Below are 18,234 nucleotides of genomic sequence, written 5' to 3'. Positions count from 1 at the left end.
TCAGTGTTGGTCTTTTATTGGTGCTGGATTGAGATACTGGTCGAATTCACTGCGATCAAGTTGGTCCAGCATGTCCACTCTGACTTGCTCCAGGTAAAACTCTAAGGATGGTCCACCTGAACACAGCACACACCCACACACCTCTGCTCCTCGCCGTTCCCAATGCTCTGTCCTCTGCTGCACTGCATGTTGGGATGTGTAGTACAGCTGAGGCCCTGCTGAGTATCCGGCCTGCTGTGGGTATGTCATGGACGAGCCCAAGAAGGTACTTCTATCTGAGAAAGACACTCCTCCGTTTGTAAACGTCACTCCATTCTGAACTGCGGCTGGGTGACTGGTAAAAGGCAGGCTGTGTGATTGTGTGTACGAGTCTGGCAATGTGTGTGGGTGTTTGTATGAGTCTGACAGTGTGTGCGGGTGTGTGTAGGGGTAGTGGAGGCCTTGATTGTGGAGCATGTAGCTGAGGTGGAGGTTAGGGGAGCTGCTGGAGTCACTTGGTGGACTTTTGGCATTGCGTTTGTTGATCTTGCGTCTGCGGGGACGGTATTTGTAGTTTGGGTGATCAATGGTGTGCTGGACCCTCAGTCTCTCTGCCTCCTGCATGTATGGCCTCTTCTCAGCCAAAGACATTGCCTTCCATGTTTTACCTACACAGAATATGAAAAAGGGAGACAACAGGTTTAGAGAACTGTGTGAGGGAGATTCGCACACATTGCCTCAGAGAAACCTCATTGCTATTGACAAGCAATTAAATATGTGAACTATTTTGAGTTTACTTAGTTATATCACCTATTAAATAACGGTAACAAGGTGACAGTCAACTCAATAAGCTGGCTCAACTCACCCAGGGTTAGTTCCTCTTTGAGAATAATTAAAAATGTTAATCTCTAGGCTCAGGAGTAACCAGGTGGAAACTTGTTATGCCAGTTTTCAGGAGATAATATCAAATGAATTTTGTAAAAACACCTCAGAAAAAAATATAAGGGTCCTAGCTGATGTACTAAACTACATACTTTTATAAACTATATATTTTTATAGCTGTTTCTTTACCCAGTATCTTGCTGAGGTCAGTGTTCTCAAGCTCAGGATTGAGCTGAGCTAGTCTCCTGCGCTCCTCTTTGGTCCAGATGATGAAGGCATTGAGGGGTCTCCTCACTCTGGTGGGCTTCTGCTCAGGGCTGGAGCAACAGAGCTCAGACTCTGCAGACTGAGGTCTCATTGGACTCTGCTGCAGCTGCACCATCTCCACGCTGGGTAACATCATCAGCTCTTCCACACACTCTGTCTCTCTCACACACACAAATGCACAGCCTCACAGTGAAGAGAAGAGCAGCTCTGAAGACCCTCCGCCATCCGCGCGCACTTTAAACAGCGCGCCAACCAATCAGAGCGCAGGATCGCCGGGAAGGTGCGAGGATCCACAGCTCTGTCACAGAACAACAGAGAATACAACATCTGAGGACGAGACACTAAACACTGTCAACACACAAACACACCCTCAAGAGAACCGCCTCTAAATCTGAGATCACTACATTATTAATTCATTCATTTATTTAGTCATCAATCTCGTCGCCAACTGTTTTCAGACCATAAGGATGTAAAATATGAAACTAGAGCCGTAGAGACGTCGGTTCCTCTGCTGACAGTTACTCGGTAGTTATGTTTGGGCCTTCCCAGTAAACAAGGAACGTCCCTGGACGTTCAAAATAGGTCTAAAAGTAGTCTGTCCGTCAAGGACATATTTTAAACGTCAATGGACGTCCAAAATCCATCTTAAAAAGTTAGTTAACTGGTGACCAATCGATAACGTCAGTGGACGTCCAAAATGCGTTTTATACAAGTAATTTTTTTCGGGACCAATTAATAACGTCAATGGACGTCCAAAATACGTCTAATAGTCGTCTTTTCAATGTCTGTTTGGACGTCTTTTCAACTTTCATTTTCAACCTTAAGAGAACGTTTATTAAACGACAGTCATTACGTTATTTCAACGTTGAATAAACGGCTAAATATTTACTGGGTTTACTTTATATATAGCACATTTTTAAATGTTCTATTATTTTCAAAGTTTCTGTGTAAACACCTTCACCAAGAGAAAGTATTTTAACATAGGTTTCTTCAATATAAATTATAAATCGTAGCGCACAGATTAAGAGAAAATAGGGTTAGGGTTTAAATTACAGTGAAATGAAACATATTTTCAGTGTCAAATTATAACCAATAAAAAGTAAAAGCACAACAAATTATTTGCCATGACACTTCCTGTTAATTACATCATCTTAAGCCAAATCGCATTACGTTTCTGATTGAATTCCTATTTCCATTGTGAGAAATATTTTAATATATGCACAGGAAAAGTGATGCATGTTCGACTGCAGTAGTTTATTAAAATACGTTTAGGAGGATTTTAGATTTCGCTGTGGAATTGCATTGAATTTCAGCCAATGTCCCTTAAAGAAATAGCACCTTTAAACACAGTTCATTTATAAATGTAAGTGGTATTTAATCGTGTTTCTTACAGGAATATTTCATTGTGTTAGTCAGAACACTTAAGCCACAAATCTAACTATGTGTGCTATGTGTGTGTGTGTGTGTGTGAGAGAGAGAGAGAGAGAGAGAGAGAGAGAGAGAGAGAGAGAGAGAGAATAATTGTGAAATGTGTTTCGTAAAATCTGCCCACAGCACTGTACTCCACTGTGTTTTGTGTGCGTTGTCTGACTTTTTTATTAATAATTATTATTATTTTTACATAAATCTGTTGTTTGTTTATTCAGTCATAAATAGCATTTTTGAACAGTATGTTAGTGTATGGGATGGTGGACACTTCTAGAACATCGTCCCCATCGTCCCCACCGACACTCGTCCCCAACAAATATCAGTTTACTGGATACAGGCTGCAGCATGTGAATCACTGGCTTGTGTGTGTGAAAGAGAGAACTGACTTTATGTTTGTGTGATGCACCTGTTGCTATGTGTGTGTGTGTGTGTGTGTGTGTGAGAGAGAGAGAGAGAGAGAGAGAGAGAGAGAGAGAGAGAGACTGAGCTGCACCGTGTTGACACCTCGCTCAGACATAGTTCACTGTCTTTGAGTGATCACTGAACGGAGATTTTATCTCTAGCTTTGCCCTGTCTGCGCGCCAGGCCTAGCGAAACCTGCCCTAACACACACACACACACACACAAAGCAGAGACGAGCGCGTCCTAATCGATACAATCTGAGCACAGACCCTCTAATGATGCAGTGCGTAATCGAATTGGTTCATCGCTGATGATTGAGCGTTTGTTAAGTGGGGTGTAATTTGATCTTGAAGCGCAGTGATGATGATGATGAGATGTGATTTTTAACCACGTTACACCGAGACTGTACTGATTAAAAGCACGCGCTCCTCAATCATACATTCCCGCTCCAAACACTCCGTCCAAAGACGGACCTTCGCTTTCAACACAGAAACCTATATCTGTTCGTATCGACCGAGTAGAACATCAGTAACATCTATCTATCTATCTATCTATCTATCTATCTATCTATCTATCTATCTATCTATCTATCTATCTATCTATATATCTATCTATCTATCTATATACATACAAAAATAATAACCTACACATAAAATATAATGCAGCTGAATGATGATGATGATGATGATTATTATTATTATATTTAGCTCATTTATTAATGTCTAGTTCATATTTTTGCTAAACTATAACAATCCATCATTTAAAGCGCCATTATTTATTATACGTAAATTTGATCGTGTTTTTTTTTTTCGTAAATTCTGGACTCCTGTAGACTCACGTGACCAAGAAACTGAAAGAGGTCTGATGAGCAAAGATCTGAAAGTCACAGTGTTTTATTTAACCCTACCGTGTGTTAATGGGAAGTTTCTGCTGTTTTGGCCCAGCAGCAGAGGCTGTGCAGATATGGTCCTGAATGGACGAAATTTTGACACTTGTAGAAAGCAAATCAAGAGAACCGTGTCTCCATCCTCGAGCTGAGAAGATGCATGAGGTCAGTGTGAATACACACTTCATATGATGGAGTGCTTTACATGAGAAAGAAGCGCAATGACAGCGCACCAATACACATTCCACTAATGCCCGTAATGCGAGTTTGCACTAATAAATGATTGATGATTATTCTCTCTTTCTCTCTCTGCTCTTTCTCACTCTTTTCTCTGTGTTCCCTCGAGCAGAGCGCGCGGAATCCACATGAGTCGCGCGCCACTAACAGCGTTAACGGCCTGCAGCTCATTAGCGCGCGCTCACAGCGGGGAAACAATAACCAACGTTTAGCGCGGTTTCGGTAAGCGCCAGAAGCACTGAAGCACCCTCACCACCACACACTCAGACCTCTCTGGAGGAGAGAGCGCCGTAATCAAAACAGCTGTCCCAGTAAACAAGGAACGTCCCTGGACGTTTAAAATAGGTCTAAATGTAGTCTGTCCGTCAAGGACATATTTTAAACGTCAATCGACGTCCAAAATACGTCTAATATTCGTCTTTTCAATGTCTGTGTTTGGACGTCTTTTCAACTTTCATTTTCAACCTTAAGAGAACGTTGATTAGACAGCAGTCATTACGTTATTTCAACGTTGAATCAACTGCTAATTGTTTACTGGGGTAGAATATAACGGAGGTTGTTAATGGGTCTGTTAAATAAACTGGCTTCAAACTAAGTTTACACTACAGTCTCTTAGATTCAGCTGAGATGACTCAACTGAGTAATTAGCTGTGAGATAAACCGAGTTAAACTGTACATGTGAAATTTGAGGAGAGTTGAACTGGATATCTGAATTTATTTGAATTTCTAAATTAAACTATATTTAGCTTAAGACTGACAAAACCTGAAAAAGGAAACAGACTGAATATTTAGTGTCTGCCAGTCTACACCATGGGGGATTGACTTGTGTAGAAGCAAGTGGGCTGTTGTGATAGATGTCTTTAACTCAGTGAAAATATATCCACCCAATTAAATGTATGGATTTGTAAGTGTTCATATTAAGGTATAGGATTATGGGCATAAACAAAGTGCAGACCTCCACAGTTATTACGCCATTTCAGATTAAAGATTTTTGACAGGGGTGGAGTATTGAGAAAGGCAAGTGCCGTGTTTGCACTTGTCCAAGAGCCAAAAAATACAGGCCAACAGTGATTCAGCAGGTTTTTATATAAAATATTTTTTCAGAATATCATTGTATTCACAAAGGGCAGCTTTCTGGTGCTGCAGGTAGTGCCACTGGCCCTCAGCTCCAGTTCCTGGTGTCCTGGGAAAGTGTTGCTCACTTTGGGTCACTGCCTGTGAGAAGTAATGTGTGTTTACCCTGTGTTTTATGTGTGTGTGTATGTGTATGTGTGTGTGTGTGTGTGTGTGTGTGAGTGTGTGTGGGTGGATGGTGCCCTGCAATCAGTTGGGTCCATGTACAGAATGTGTTCCTGCCTTGTGCCAGCAGTGATGTCATGCAGTCTCCGGACACACCAAGAACATGAAAAGGATGAAGCATTAACAAGATGAATAAATGAATCATTTTGTGCGGCACTGGACGGAACTATTTCTCTGTGTGCTGCAACAGACAGTTGATAACAACAGATGGTCATAGGTTAGTAGGTTTATTCACATTTGGATCTTGTCATGGTTTGAATTCAGGACACATATTCAATCCATAAAATGAACCACACCAATCCTAAATTTCCCAACAACTATATGTATATTTCTGAGTAATCAGAATGTATCTTCATATCACTTACAGATGTATGTATGTGAGTGTGTGCTGCCATTGGGTTCTTTGCTCCTGTCTTTCTAGGAATGTGGTAATCCTGGGTTAGATTGCGATTGAATGGCCTCTGTGTTGAGTGAATGGGGATTGTCTTGCACACAATGTTCCATTGTATTGGACGGCGGACATATATTGAGACTGAGCAGAAGAGTGTCAGAACAGAACGCAGCCACTGTCAGAGAGGAGCTGTGGAGCCTGATGCTCATCCCCATGAACATTTTAGTGGAATATAAAGTGTGTGACTACTTGGCCTTGTATAAAGATGGATGGATATTTTGCCTGGATTTTCTGAAGCGACTATAGCTGGGTGTCCTTTGACTGAACTGCTTTTGGCTGTAGACTCAGTGGCACGCTGAACTGGGATGAACTGAGTCAAGGGGAGCTGAACTGGATTAACCGAGCGGAGCTGAATAGAATATATTTAACTGATTTCAAGCTGCTGGTTAAAATCAAGCATTTGCTGGTCTGAAATTTGAATGGGGCTTATGCATGTTTATGTGTGGCAGTATGTCTGTTGTAATTTCATGTTTACATTTACTGTCATTCTCACTGTTAGAACGTATTCTATATATTTCATATATTTCATCTGTTTTTTGTGTTCTATATGAGGGAGAAAGAAAAAACATCAGTTTGCCAACATACACCAGTTGACACTTCCATAAAGGAGTTTATCCCATGGAGGTGTGTGAGAGAGAGAGATATTAGAGCATCTCCACACAGTGCTGCATAAAATGGTCATTGTGTGTGTATCTGTGCTGTAATGTGGCAGCAGGCTGTGGAATCAGGAAAGTAAATACACTCCATTCAATTCATTCTCTCTTCTCTCTCTTTCTTCCATTCTGGCAGATAAGCAGGTGAGTATAAACACAGTGTGAGTGTATTGCCCCCCACGCCTCGTCCTCAAACAGGAGTCTGTCCCTATAGCACACACACACACACAGGATTACAAGACCCCCGGGGCACTTTGCTTGCACAGCCCTCATTAGTGCATCACAACGACAACTCCACCTCTTAAATCACATAATACACAAACACACACACACACACACACACACAGGTTTATACAGTGTTAGGACATTCAAGCCCTATGTGTATTGTATAGGCTATAATAATGTTTAAAAACCACAAAATATCTTTAAAACTATTTATCAGCATTTTTTATCACATCAAAATATGAGACAAAATACATATAAAAGATAAAACATCTCACAATAAAATTAATATTACTTGCAAATAAATGTAAAATATGAATTAATTAACTCTCATAATAACAACAATGCTAGGTAGATAGCCAAATAGATAGACAGGTGGATCATCTATACATACTATATGTTTTCAGAGGTTAAAAGAAATGGTTGTGACTAGGGGTGCTCAATTGATGACCACAGTGTGTGATGGTGCTGTCAGTGATTATTAACTTATTATCAAGTCATTTTTTAACTTTTATTGAATAATTTCACACTGTATGTTTTGTTACAGAAAATATTTTCCTTTGATTGGAATGCTGGCAGCCTAAGTTATTTTTTAGTAGCTTTTACAAATATAACGTGTACAAAGTATTATAAAGTTAATTCATTCATTGTCTGTAACTGCTTATCCAGTTCAGGGTCGCAGTGGGTCCGGAGCCTACCCAGAATCACAGGGCGTAAGGCGGGAATACACCCTGGAGGGGGTGCCAGTCCTTCACAGGGCAACACAGACACACACACATTCACTCACACACTCACACCTACGGACACATTTGAGTCGCCAATCCACCTACCAACGTGTGTTTTTGGACAGTGGGAGGAAACCGGAGCACCCAGAGGAAACCCACGCGGACACTGGGAGAACACACCAACTCCTCACAGACAGTCACCCGGAGCGGGAATTGAACCCACAACCTCCAGGTCCCTGGAGCTGTGTGACTGTGACACTACTGTGCCGCCAATGGAATATAGTTACTATCAGAATAAATCCTCAAACCAAAATCTCCAAAAAGTAACTTTAAAGAAAAAAAAAGCATTTTCTTTCTAATTCTATTGACAATGTTTATAGTGAAATTTTAACACAATGGAAACAACAGAAAAAGTCCAGTCCAGTCCAGTCTTGTGGCCCCAGTCATATCATCATTTGAAGAGAGAGAGAGAGAGAGAGAGAGAGAGAGTGAGAGAGAGTTAGTGTGTGTGTGTGTTTGAGAGGATTTATAAGTCTGTAGCATTCTGTGCAAATGCTGAATTGTATTCTGCTTGGAGTTTGTGATAAGGCAGCATTATCAGCCTGTGGCCTACTCAAACTATTGTTTACCTCTCAGCCAAGTGTGATCAACTACTGTATTCCCCAGCAGGCTACTGCACTGTATTCAGCTCACATACTCTCTCTCTCTCTCTCTCTCTCTCACACACACACACACACAATAGTATTATCTTTATGGGGGTTTTCCATACAGAACTGTGCTATGGCTACTAATTCACTTACATCAACACCAGTCTAAAACATTGGTTGCCCTTTACCTTTCATGATGACCAGATTATGGAAATTCTGCAACATATACTTATCAGTGTCTTCTACATTAATGCACATTCAGATTTAAGAACATCTTGTCTTTCTCGTTGACAGTAATACTAAACTACTTTACTGATATATAGTTTATGCACATATTTAGGTGCTCTTGCCCTATACATTGACTACACACAACTTAATCACATTGTATTTACTGAGGGCCAAATGTCATCCCTGTAGAAACAAAGTGTAATTTGATTAGGATATTTAAAATTTTGCACACTACAATATATTGTTTTTATATATTTTATATTGGCCCCCTCCAGGGTGTATTCCCGCCTTGCGCCCAATGATTCCAGGTAGGCTCTGGACTCACCGTGACCCTGAACTGGATAAGCGGTTACAGATAATGGATGGATGGATAGTTAGTTTTCCTTTATGCTTAAGGTACATTTTAATTTAAAAATAAACCAAAACAAAATGAAATAAAATCTTTATTATTACCAGTGAGAATGTCTGTAATATCAGCCTCTCACAATCTTTCTTTTGGCTTATGTTCACCGATTAATTACTAAGCAGCTGTTGGAGGGAGTCTCCAGGGGTCCCTGATTGACAGTAAGAGGCTTACCACAAGGTGTCTCAAGTTTTAAGACCCAATCACTGATCAGGTAAATCAGCAGCCATTGAATTTCAAAAAATGCTGGAAATGCTTGAAATTAGTGACGGAATGACCTGAAAGCATCTATTTACAGGCCTCCCAAGTCAGACTCGTGATTTTGCTGTTGTGATTAACATGGCATGTTTGGATGGTGTTAGTGTTAACCATATTTTTAGAACATGTTTTGGTTTGAAAGAAAATGATAAGGAATCAGGATTAAGTCTTTCACAAAAAGCTCAAAAGAGATATAAGTAAGTTCTCGAAGATAAACATTTTTTGTTTGTTGTTAGTTTATTTTTTGAGTGTTTTTTAACTGTTGTAGTGTGAGTCCGGGGTAATTCCAGACTCTGTTGTGTCCAGGTGTCTCACAAGACCATGATGCTTCTCTGCTTAGTGGCCATCAGAATTACAGACTTCAATTTAGTTTAGTTAGTTAATCAACTATTTTACAAAGCTAATTAGCGAGGGGAGACATGGATGTCTGACGCAAATAAGTAAACTCAAAGAAAGAGATTTTACACGATCTGCTATCCACCTTTGTCTGGCATTATTTTGGGTCTAGCATTTGAGATTTAATTAGGCTACATCAGTAGAGCTAATAATGGCCCACTCAGACAGGAGATTGGTATGGCAGATAAAACTTTTTCGCCACCAGACACAATGGGTGTGTCTCAGGAGGTACTGAGCTACCTTGCTCCTTTCGGCCTGTAGAGGCAGCTCTGTTGGTCCGCAGCAATTTAACCAAAATCAAACCTTGTAGGGTATACAATATTTGCATGTTCATTTAGATATGCAATAGATCATGTGCAATATTTAAGTGCATTACTGGAGTCATAATGTTCAACAAGTGGATTGTTACAACTAAGCGCATACTGAAATGTAATAGGTTTCTCTGGTCTGCACTACTGTGGCCTAAAATATTACAAGACTTAGACACTCAGCTTCCCTAAAATGCTTAATCCACCCCGTGCTTTCACTTTAATAAAGACATTTACAGTTTAAATTTACCATTACAATTAATGTTTGCATTTTACACTTTATAGCCATTTTAATAGCAGTAAAAGCATTCATAGCATGTAAAATTTACACTAAAGTGGCATCGTGCCACTAGTCTTTTTCCTATTACAGTTAAATTAGGCTTGTTTTTTTTTTATTCCCTTTTGTTATTGTACAATTTACATGTTTATTAAACACTTCAATGTCGTTTTGGATGTTTTGACATGTTCATTGTGTCATTTTAAGTGAAATTTTAAATAGTGAAGAAACATCCTGACTGAAATTTGACAACACCTACAAAGTTTTTATTTACTATCCAAAATAAATGTGCACCTACAAATCTTGGGGAACCGATTTTCTTACACTTTTCCTGTAACCAGAAATTAATGTATGATTCTAAAATAAATTTTTGGTCAAAGGTTTATCTGATACCTATCATAAAACATCATTTGGCATCATAAATCCATGCTGAATATTCATTACCATTTAACCATTCATAACCAGCTTCTAGTGGAATTTCATGCTATGGACTTCTGGTTCCTATCAACTCGACTGTGAACTATTAAATAATTCAATGTTTCTTTGGAACATTTCATATTAAACCACTATATGTGTGTATGATTGTGTAGGAATATCACTGAAGAGATATTCACTGTTGTATTTACTGTCCAGTTAAAAACTTGTATGTCTCAAAATAGCAACCTTACAGGAGAAGGAAAAAAACATCTTAACTTCAATTGATGTCTATGTTAAAAAAAAAATCCAAGTAAATTTGCAGCATTTCTAGTCGTCCATTCATCATGAAATTTTCACACAGTGTGAAGGACCACTGCAGAGTTCAAATGATGAATAGAGATACATGTTTTTAAATGGAAAGCGATGTTATACTGCAGAACACCTCCTGTAATTCCCTATTAATACATTCTGCAATTTATATTGTACATCTGTGTTTTCCTGGAAATTATCTTTGCAGTAAACTAGTGTAATGTTTACTGGAAATTTCACAGTGTAATACCTTTGAAAAGATACCAACCTAGAGTGAACTAGCATCAAATAAAATCTTTCATGTTATACTTTAGGCCATAAGTAAGGCCTTCAGATGAAGTAATGTGTTCAGATGAACTTTTACCGCACACATGCACCCACCCACACACACGCACACACAGGGTGAGTGTATTTCTGTGTTCTAGACACTCCAATCTTAGCACACTCACACTGCCTCTCTGCTCCTTTGTAGATAAGCTGTGGTGTTCCCTCATAAACACTGACTGTGAGTCGCTTTCCTGAGATTCTGCTTTATTTACACATTTACACTGGGCTGAAAGGACTCTGCCTTCTCTTCCTGCCCTTTCTGCCCCAAGCAGCCTGACACTGCCCACACATTCACAGACCTTTCAGCACTGAAAAATCCCTAATAATACACACAGACTGATTTATTCCATCAGGGTACAAATGTAAAATTGAATTCAGGACAATGTAATTTTCAAAATGTAAATGCTTCTGGTTAACAAAAACGAAAAATAAAAATGCTTCTCGGTACTGAGATCATGTATCAAATATGATGTATCATATAAAACCAAATCAAATACTAGACTACAGGGATTTTATGAATGAGCTTTGAATGTCATCTTTAGAATGAATTCTAAAGAAATATATTTTGAAAATATATCAGCAGTAGTTTAAAAAATTAAAGATTCTGCTGAAGTAGTAAAGAAAATTGAGGCCACTGCATCCTGTTGAGGAGAGAGAGAGAGAGAGAGAGAGAGAGAGAGAGAGAGAGAATGAGAATTATTAGTTGGTTTACACAAAGCTGGGCAACACATTTCTGCTCTCAGTCTCTCTCTCTCACACAGAGCAACAACACAAACATGTGCTTCCTTCGATAAAGTTCAGCACAGCAGCAGAGACTGAAGTCCCTCAGGACAATATCTGTACGCGTGTGCTATATATAGACCCTAGTACCCTCACAAATACAATAAAACATCTCAAAAGAAAGATTAATGCATTCTTACGAAACTGCCTGAATATGTCATCTCAGAGGCCTTTAGACAGCACTAGCTAAACATGTCTTTACTAGGGCCTGGCTTTTTAATGGTTTTAGCTTTGTAGAAGATGGATATTGACTTACATTCACTTCACTACATAAACTTAAGTACATTATGTTTGAGTTTGAACCTTGTGTATATTCAAATCATGATACTTTTACTTCTAGTGAGTAGTGAGGAACATTGTGTACTTTTCACTTTGCCATGCATTGGCCATTAGCATTTTTTTTTTATGTGTGTGTTTGTGTTTAATTTCATTGTTTTTGGTGGTGTGCCAAATACTGAATAGCAAATTTAATTATTTAAATTGTTGGGTTTTTTTGCTGCACCTGGATGATTTACATTACTGAAATGGTTTATGATCTTATCAGTAGGATATGCATGACTCACACACATCACTTCAGCTGAAATATTTGTTTCATTTGGAGGGCTTCACACTTTATGCTGGCAATTGGAAAGAATTTGAAGAATGCTTCCAGCAGGTTAGTATGAAATTCCTGAGGACACCGTATGAAGCAACCCTGATGGACATTCAGGAAATGTGTCTGTAATATGCTTTTGATGTGATAGGACAGTTGCATAGACAGCAAGTGTTTGCGTCTCATGTCTGAGTTTTTAATCGGAGTTTTAGTGAAGTGCTGCTGTTTGGTTGATTGTAGAAGCCCCGGATACAGCTGTAGGTGAGTAATGGGCTACCTCACTCACAGCCCCTTGCTTTGTACTTACACACACAGAATTGACCCACACTCATGCATCTGGTTCCTGTTTTCAGGCTGTGAAGTCTCTCATTTTTCCCATTTCCCCCTCACCTGCTCCACTACACATTTCTTCTGCCAAAATCTTTCAGTGAGCTACACACAGGCTACTTTCTCTGAGAAGGAAAGCAGCAAGTCATCAAAGTAAAAACACGTAGGAACACCATGATGGACTTAAAGATTATCAATAAATATCACTTTGTTGTAGCTGATAACACAATGATTAAAAAATAACTTTCTTTAAATAAAATAACTAATCTTTTCAATTTTAACACGTTCAAGGAAGTCTGTTTCAGAGAGTTCAGTAGTGCCCACGCTTCATCCTTCCTAGGGCCCACACAAACCCATTTAACTATACAAACAAACCAAAAAATGTGATCAAATCTTAAAAATATTAATTCAATTGGGAAACCCTTTTTAAAAATTTATAAAACAAATGAACAAATCATTCAAAAAATTATAGTCATGTAGCTTGGGACATGAATTATAGGGAGCACAAGAATAACCAATTACTATGGGACTAATGAATTTGGACATGTCTGTAATACATTTCCATCTCCAAATGATCTACCAGTGGTACAGACATTCATTCATTCATTATCTGTAAGTGCTTATCCAATTCAGGGTTGCAGTGGGTCCAGAGCCTACCTGGAATCATTGGGCGCAAGGCGGGAATACACCCTGGAGGGGGCGCCAGTCCTTCACAGGGCAACACAGACACACACACATTCACTCACACCTACGGACACTTTTGAGTCACCAATCCACCTACCAACATGTGTTTTTGGACTGTGGGAGGAAACCCACGCGGACACGGGGACAACACACCAACCTCATAGACAGTCAGCTGTATTTTTTGTAAAGTTAAGGCCTGTAATTACCGTAAGATCCATTGCAATGCACACTTATACACACAGCACACATACTAATTCTAACTAGTGTTTGAGTATGTTGTTCAGTTACAAAAGTTGAGTATACAAAAAATCCAGTGAATACTTAAAACCAGTCAATATTTGGGTATTGTAATGATGGACAATACTGTGCCACAATCGAAAGAGATTGTAGCAAATGAAAATGGAAAAGCTTCATATATGTTTGGCTCTTTCTCAAATAGTGCCTTACGCCCTACAAATTGCACTAGAGTATAAATCTAATACTGCACTCAGGCAGTGCACTACCTGTTAGAGAGTGGGGCATGAAGCTTACATCTAAAATAAATGGTTTTACTATCTGACATACAACATGGTTAGTGCAGAAACTGTTTTTTATGACTTATAGTGCGCACTACACAGTGTAGAGGGAGATAAGTTTCAGCTTTTGAAAATGGCAGACAGCTGCAGCTTGGTATGATGTAATGTCATAGCAACAGTCCCTCACATCCTGTAATAAGAAATGTTGTAGTTAACATTGTGTTTACTAACCTGCGGATCATACACTTAAGGTTACATAATTGGGACGCAGCCTATATGTTTTTTATTAGGAAGTGTAATGTCGAGTTTGTGTTGCTTGTTAGTCTTTATTGCATTTTCTCCTTAATGTGCTTCGGCTGTTATCCTCTACTGAATCCATGAAAAACCTTCACACAATATTCCTAGAGTATGAGCCTTGCTGTGCCATTAAAAAGAAATGGTTGCCATTTTTGGTTATAATAAATAAAACCAGAGCACCCGGAGGAAACCCACGTGGATACAGGGAGAACACACCAAACTCCTCACAGACAGTCACCCGGAGTGGGACTTGAACCCACAACATCCAGACCCCCGGAGTTGTGTGACTGCGACACTACTTGCTGCGCCACATTGACGCCCACTGTATAATTTGTGTTTACTTATTTGTTCACAATTATTATAGCTGGCCAAACATTAAGCATGGGGACATTTTATTATTAACAAATGTAAACAATAATACATATTTACAGATTCAGACATTATTGGGAAAAACAGACCTACGTTAGGGTATCACAGAGCAACATGAAACGCTATGAACTGTAGTACTGCAACAAGTCCTCGTCCATAGGCTTAAGAATCTTCTTGTCAGTCATGTTCACTACCCAACCTGGAGCCAAACCAAAAAAGATCTGTCGGGGACCCTTACGCTCTGCTAACATTTTACACACTTCCTCTGTGGACATGTCCGGTAACGTGTAGCCATATTTTTTTGCGAGTGCTAGCCTGGCAGCCTGGACCTTCTCCGCATCAGCAAGGTAGCCACGATTGTTGGCATCTGTGTAGTATGGCAGGAGATCTTCACCAGGGAACATTCGCTTTGGGATGGGCTGTCCACTCATAAAGAATGGAACTGGCTTAATGAGGATCTCTAAAAAACACACCCAAACGCACACAAGTTAGCTTGACAGATACTGGCAATTACATATGACGTTAACCAAGTCAAAGATACGTTCTAAGCAAAAGTACAAAGTAGTTGCATGGTGGAAGCAACTGACATCCCATTTATTTAAATTTCCTCTTTCTCTAAAAATGCTGACCAAGATATTTAGTGTCTAAATGTTGCTTCTTAAGCACCTTAAAAATCAAAATGTGTGTGTGTGTGTGTGTGTCAGACTCACGTAAGCTGCGAGGGTCATAATAGCTGGTTGTAATTACACCACCATTGCATTCCACGGCAGCAATGGCACCTTCAGATGCCATCTGTACCTCCAGATTCAACTTGGCACAGAATATATCAGCTCCCTGCAGCAGTCAGCAGAAAAAAAGCAGACACACAAAACAGAGAAAAAACACAAGTCAACAGGTAGAATTCTACATACAAAAAAGGTTTGGACTTTAAATGTGATTGACTACTGCCCCCATCTGGACAATATGACTCCCTACATGCAAATCGAACAAAATCGTGATCTATCAACTGGACGGAGAAAAAAATCTTGAGCTAGAATATACTTATCAGAGGAGGTAGAATACATTATTATATTATGCTATAGATGTGATTTTAATCTACAGCAGGCCTGAGTATACACCTGCAAGCCTTTACAATAAAAGTTCTGGAGTAAATGACTGCATAGTGCCGAAAATCATTTTTCTTAGTAGTCAAAGTAGACTACAAAACACTTGGCAATAGACAACAATACTGATGACCAGGAGACAAGGCTTGTCCAGTCAAACTGAGCAGTATATTTATCCTTAATACAGGCTCAGGACAATTAAGGAAGTAGAACATTAACCCTCCAAAATAAATCATGTTATGGTCATTGTAGCAAAGAATTAATTACTTTCTATAAAAAAATATTGATACTTAGGGTTTCAGCTGCCTTGGAAACATGATGAATACTATCCCGCATTTGGATCCTGACATTGCACTACATTTCATGTGGTCATTTGAAGGGAATTACACAGATTACACATCCTGTATGACCTGTGCATGGTGCAATTCCAGGCAAACTGTCTGGCAAAACAGTAAAACAGTGCTTTTTTTTTGCAGTTCTTTTACCCCACTGTCAAATAACACTTAAATCACACACCTCATCCACGAGGTGCACACCATAGTCCCGTTTGAGCGGCTGAATGGTGACACCTCTGCTATTGACCAGCTGGGTGAGGTCTATTGGCTGAGAGGGGTCCAGTCGCCCAACGTCAATCAAATACTGCAATCTCCGCAGAGTCAGCGGTGGGTACTGATGCCGGAGGCTAAAGCAAATATAAAACAAAAGCGGAAATAAATATACTTCACCTAGTTCACCACAAACTCATCAGACTTAGAAACAAACACAGAGTATAAGGAATTTATCTTCAGAAGTACATGTATTGTACACAAGACTCACAGACTATTTACAATATTTAAGATAATAAAATATAAAAAGAAAAAGAATAAAAACAAATAAAGAAAAAGAAACGTCTGCTCCAGATGAAATGAGCCAAAGGAGTGTGTGTCAGAATCTGAGATATGTAAAAATGCGTGAGATTCATTAAAGTTGCACACAGTTTTTTATATTACAGTACTCTTGAAATTGAAGCGATAGTTAACTCACCTGTGTCCCTGATTGTAACCATATTTAGGAATGATCAGATAAAAAGGGGTCTGTCCTCCCTCAAAGCCCAAACGAGGACGGTTCCCACGCTGTCGTTCACCCTTGTGTCCTCGTCCACTCTTATTCCCACCATGCATCCCACGGCCTCGACGTTTCTCCTGTGAACAGATGCATTAGATACACAAAACACATATTGTCACATTAAAAACAACAAACATCTTTTCTCATATATACTTGCTGATATTTCTTTGCAGTGGTGCATAATCAGCACCTGACATCAGGGAGGGTCAGACAAGCAGCCCTATAGAGCATGTTTACACTTCTTGTTAAGCCCATGGTTGGTCCTGGATCACAAACTCAATTCTAACACCCTATCACTCCAGAGAATGCAGTGGATTACTAACACCCCTCTAGCTGACACTGTGTTGGACATGGTGACCTTAGGCTGCACATGTTTTCACTAGGTAGAAGTGTCTGGACATTTTTAGACAACAGAAGTTAAGCCATTCACATTTGTAACTAACCACTGAAGTGTCTGCTTAGAGTCAGAGGCTGAAGAGTGTCAAACTAGCTTTTTTCCATTGAATGTAATACAAGACAATACTGTCCCTGTTAGTGACTTTGTATGTAAGCATTGAACCACTGCATTGCAGAATTTCAAGAAATTAATTTCTACAATTGGTGCTAAGTGAGGCTGAACCTCATGGCTCCCTACATGGGGAATAAAAGGAGGGTTTCTACTCTTAATTAATGCATTTAAATATTAGGTACAAAGTAGTGCCTCCCATGGCTGAATATAAATGGCTTTCTAACCGATATATGCTTCACTATTTTGGAGTAGATATCAGAATTGCTTGACCTAAATAATGCACTAAACAGACAGCTAGGGTCCATTTGGGACAGAACCAAACCCCAAGGTTGCCTGTTTTTCATTAACACACACTCTCTGATTAAAACAGAAGGAGCACTCACATTTTTCCTAGCTCCGGGGTTAGGTCTGAGGTTGGCGAGTGTTATCCTCGGCAGGTTTCTGACAATGTCAAGGGTTTTTCCGCCTCCTCCGGCTCTGGACACAGACATTTCTCCCTCTCTTTACCCTCAAGGGCAAGTGTCATGGCGGAGACGAACACGTGGTTTAGCGCCTCTTCAGTTCGGCCTCAATCCCAAATCTCTCCCTACTCCCTACGTAGTACGCACGAAGTAGATTCAAGTTAAATTACTGTATTTAGAAAACAGTTGAAAAGTTTAAAAAGAATAATATAAATCGGGAGAAAATAAAGCCATATACTTTAAATGCAATATAAATATTATACTAATAAACATAGTATTATTGTAATAAAGTCAAATTATTATGAATTAATACATTTTTGGTGCTCAATGGACACTAGACCCCGTGTCCGCGTGGGTTTCCTCCGGGTGCTCTGATTTCCTCCCACAGTCCAAAAACACACGTTGGTAGGTTGGCGACTCAAAAGTGACCGTAGGTGTGAGTGTGTGTGTTGCCCTGTGAAGGGCTGGCGTCCCCTCGAGGGTGTATTCCTGC

At 39.6% G+C, this 18,234-nt stretch overlaps 2 protein-coding genes across 2 annotated transcripts; both read right to left on the bottom strand.

Annotated features, from left to right (window-relative positions):
• On the bottom strand, window positions 1-1,243 carry sox32 (SRY-box transcription factor 32). Its single transcript, XM_066681289.1, has 2 exons — window positions 1,051-1,243; window positions 1-647 (listed from the first exon to the last, which is right to left on the bottom strand). Exons 1-2 carry the CDS (start codon window positions 1,241-1,243, stop codon window positions 1-3), a joined length of 840 nt encoding a protein of 279 aa, XP_066537386.1.
• A 13,340-nt stretch (window positions 1,244-14,583) lies between these two features.
• Window positions 14,584-18,229, bottom strand: mrpl15 (mitochondrial ribosomal protein L15). Its single transcript, XM_066681699.1, has 6 exons — window positions 18,055-18,229; window positions 17,664-17,873; window positions 16,692-16,849; window positions 16,185-16,350; window positions 15,276-15,399; window positions 14,584-15,025 (listed from the first exon to the last, which is right to left on the bottom strand). Exons 2-6 carry the CDS (start codon window positions 17,769-17,771, stop codon window positions 14,688-14,690), a joined length of 894 nt encoding a protein of 297 aa, XP_066537796.1. The 5' UTR covers window positions 17,772-17,873; window positions 18,055-18,229; the 3' UTR covers window positions 14,584-14,687.
• Between the last annotated feature and the right edge of the window lie 5 nt (window positions 18,230-18,234).

This window comes from Hoplias malabaricus, chromosome 9 (assembly GCF_029633855.1).
Source record: "Hoplias malabaricus isolate fHopMal1 chromosome 9, fHopMal1.hap1, whole genome shotgun sequence".
NCBI classification, from domain to species: domain Eukaryota; kingdom Metazoa; phylum Chordata; class Actinopteri; order Characiformes; family Erythrinidae; genus Hoplias; species Hoplias malabaricus.
Note: the sequence above shows the minus strand (reverse complement) of the source record. Positions and strands in the feature narration are given on the sequence as shown.

Coding starts and splice junctions, on each gene's coding strand:
- sox32 (XM_066681289.1), bottom strand. CDS start 1,243: ATGGTGCAGCTGCAGCAGAGTCCAATGAGACCTCAGTCTGCAGAGTCT. Junction 648..1,050: donor TGACCTCAGCAAGATACTGG/GTAAAGAAACAG, acceptor TATTCTGTGTAG/GTAAAACATGGAAGGCAATG.
- mrpl15 (XM_066681699.1), bottom strand. CDS start 17,771: ATGTCTGTGTCCAGAGCCGGAGGAGGCGGAAAAACCCTTGACATTGTC. Junction 16,850..17,663: donor ACCCCGGAGCTAGGAAAAAT/GTGAGTGCTCCT, acceptor ATCTGTTCACAG/GAGAAACGTCGAGGCCGTGG. Junction 16,351..16,691: donor GGTTACAATCAGGGACACAG/GTGAGTTAACTA, acceptor TATTTGCTTTAG/CCTCCGGCATCAGTACCCAC.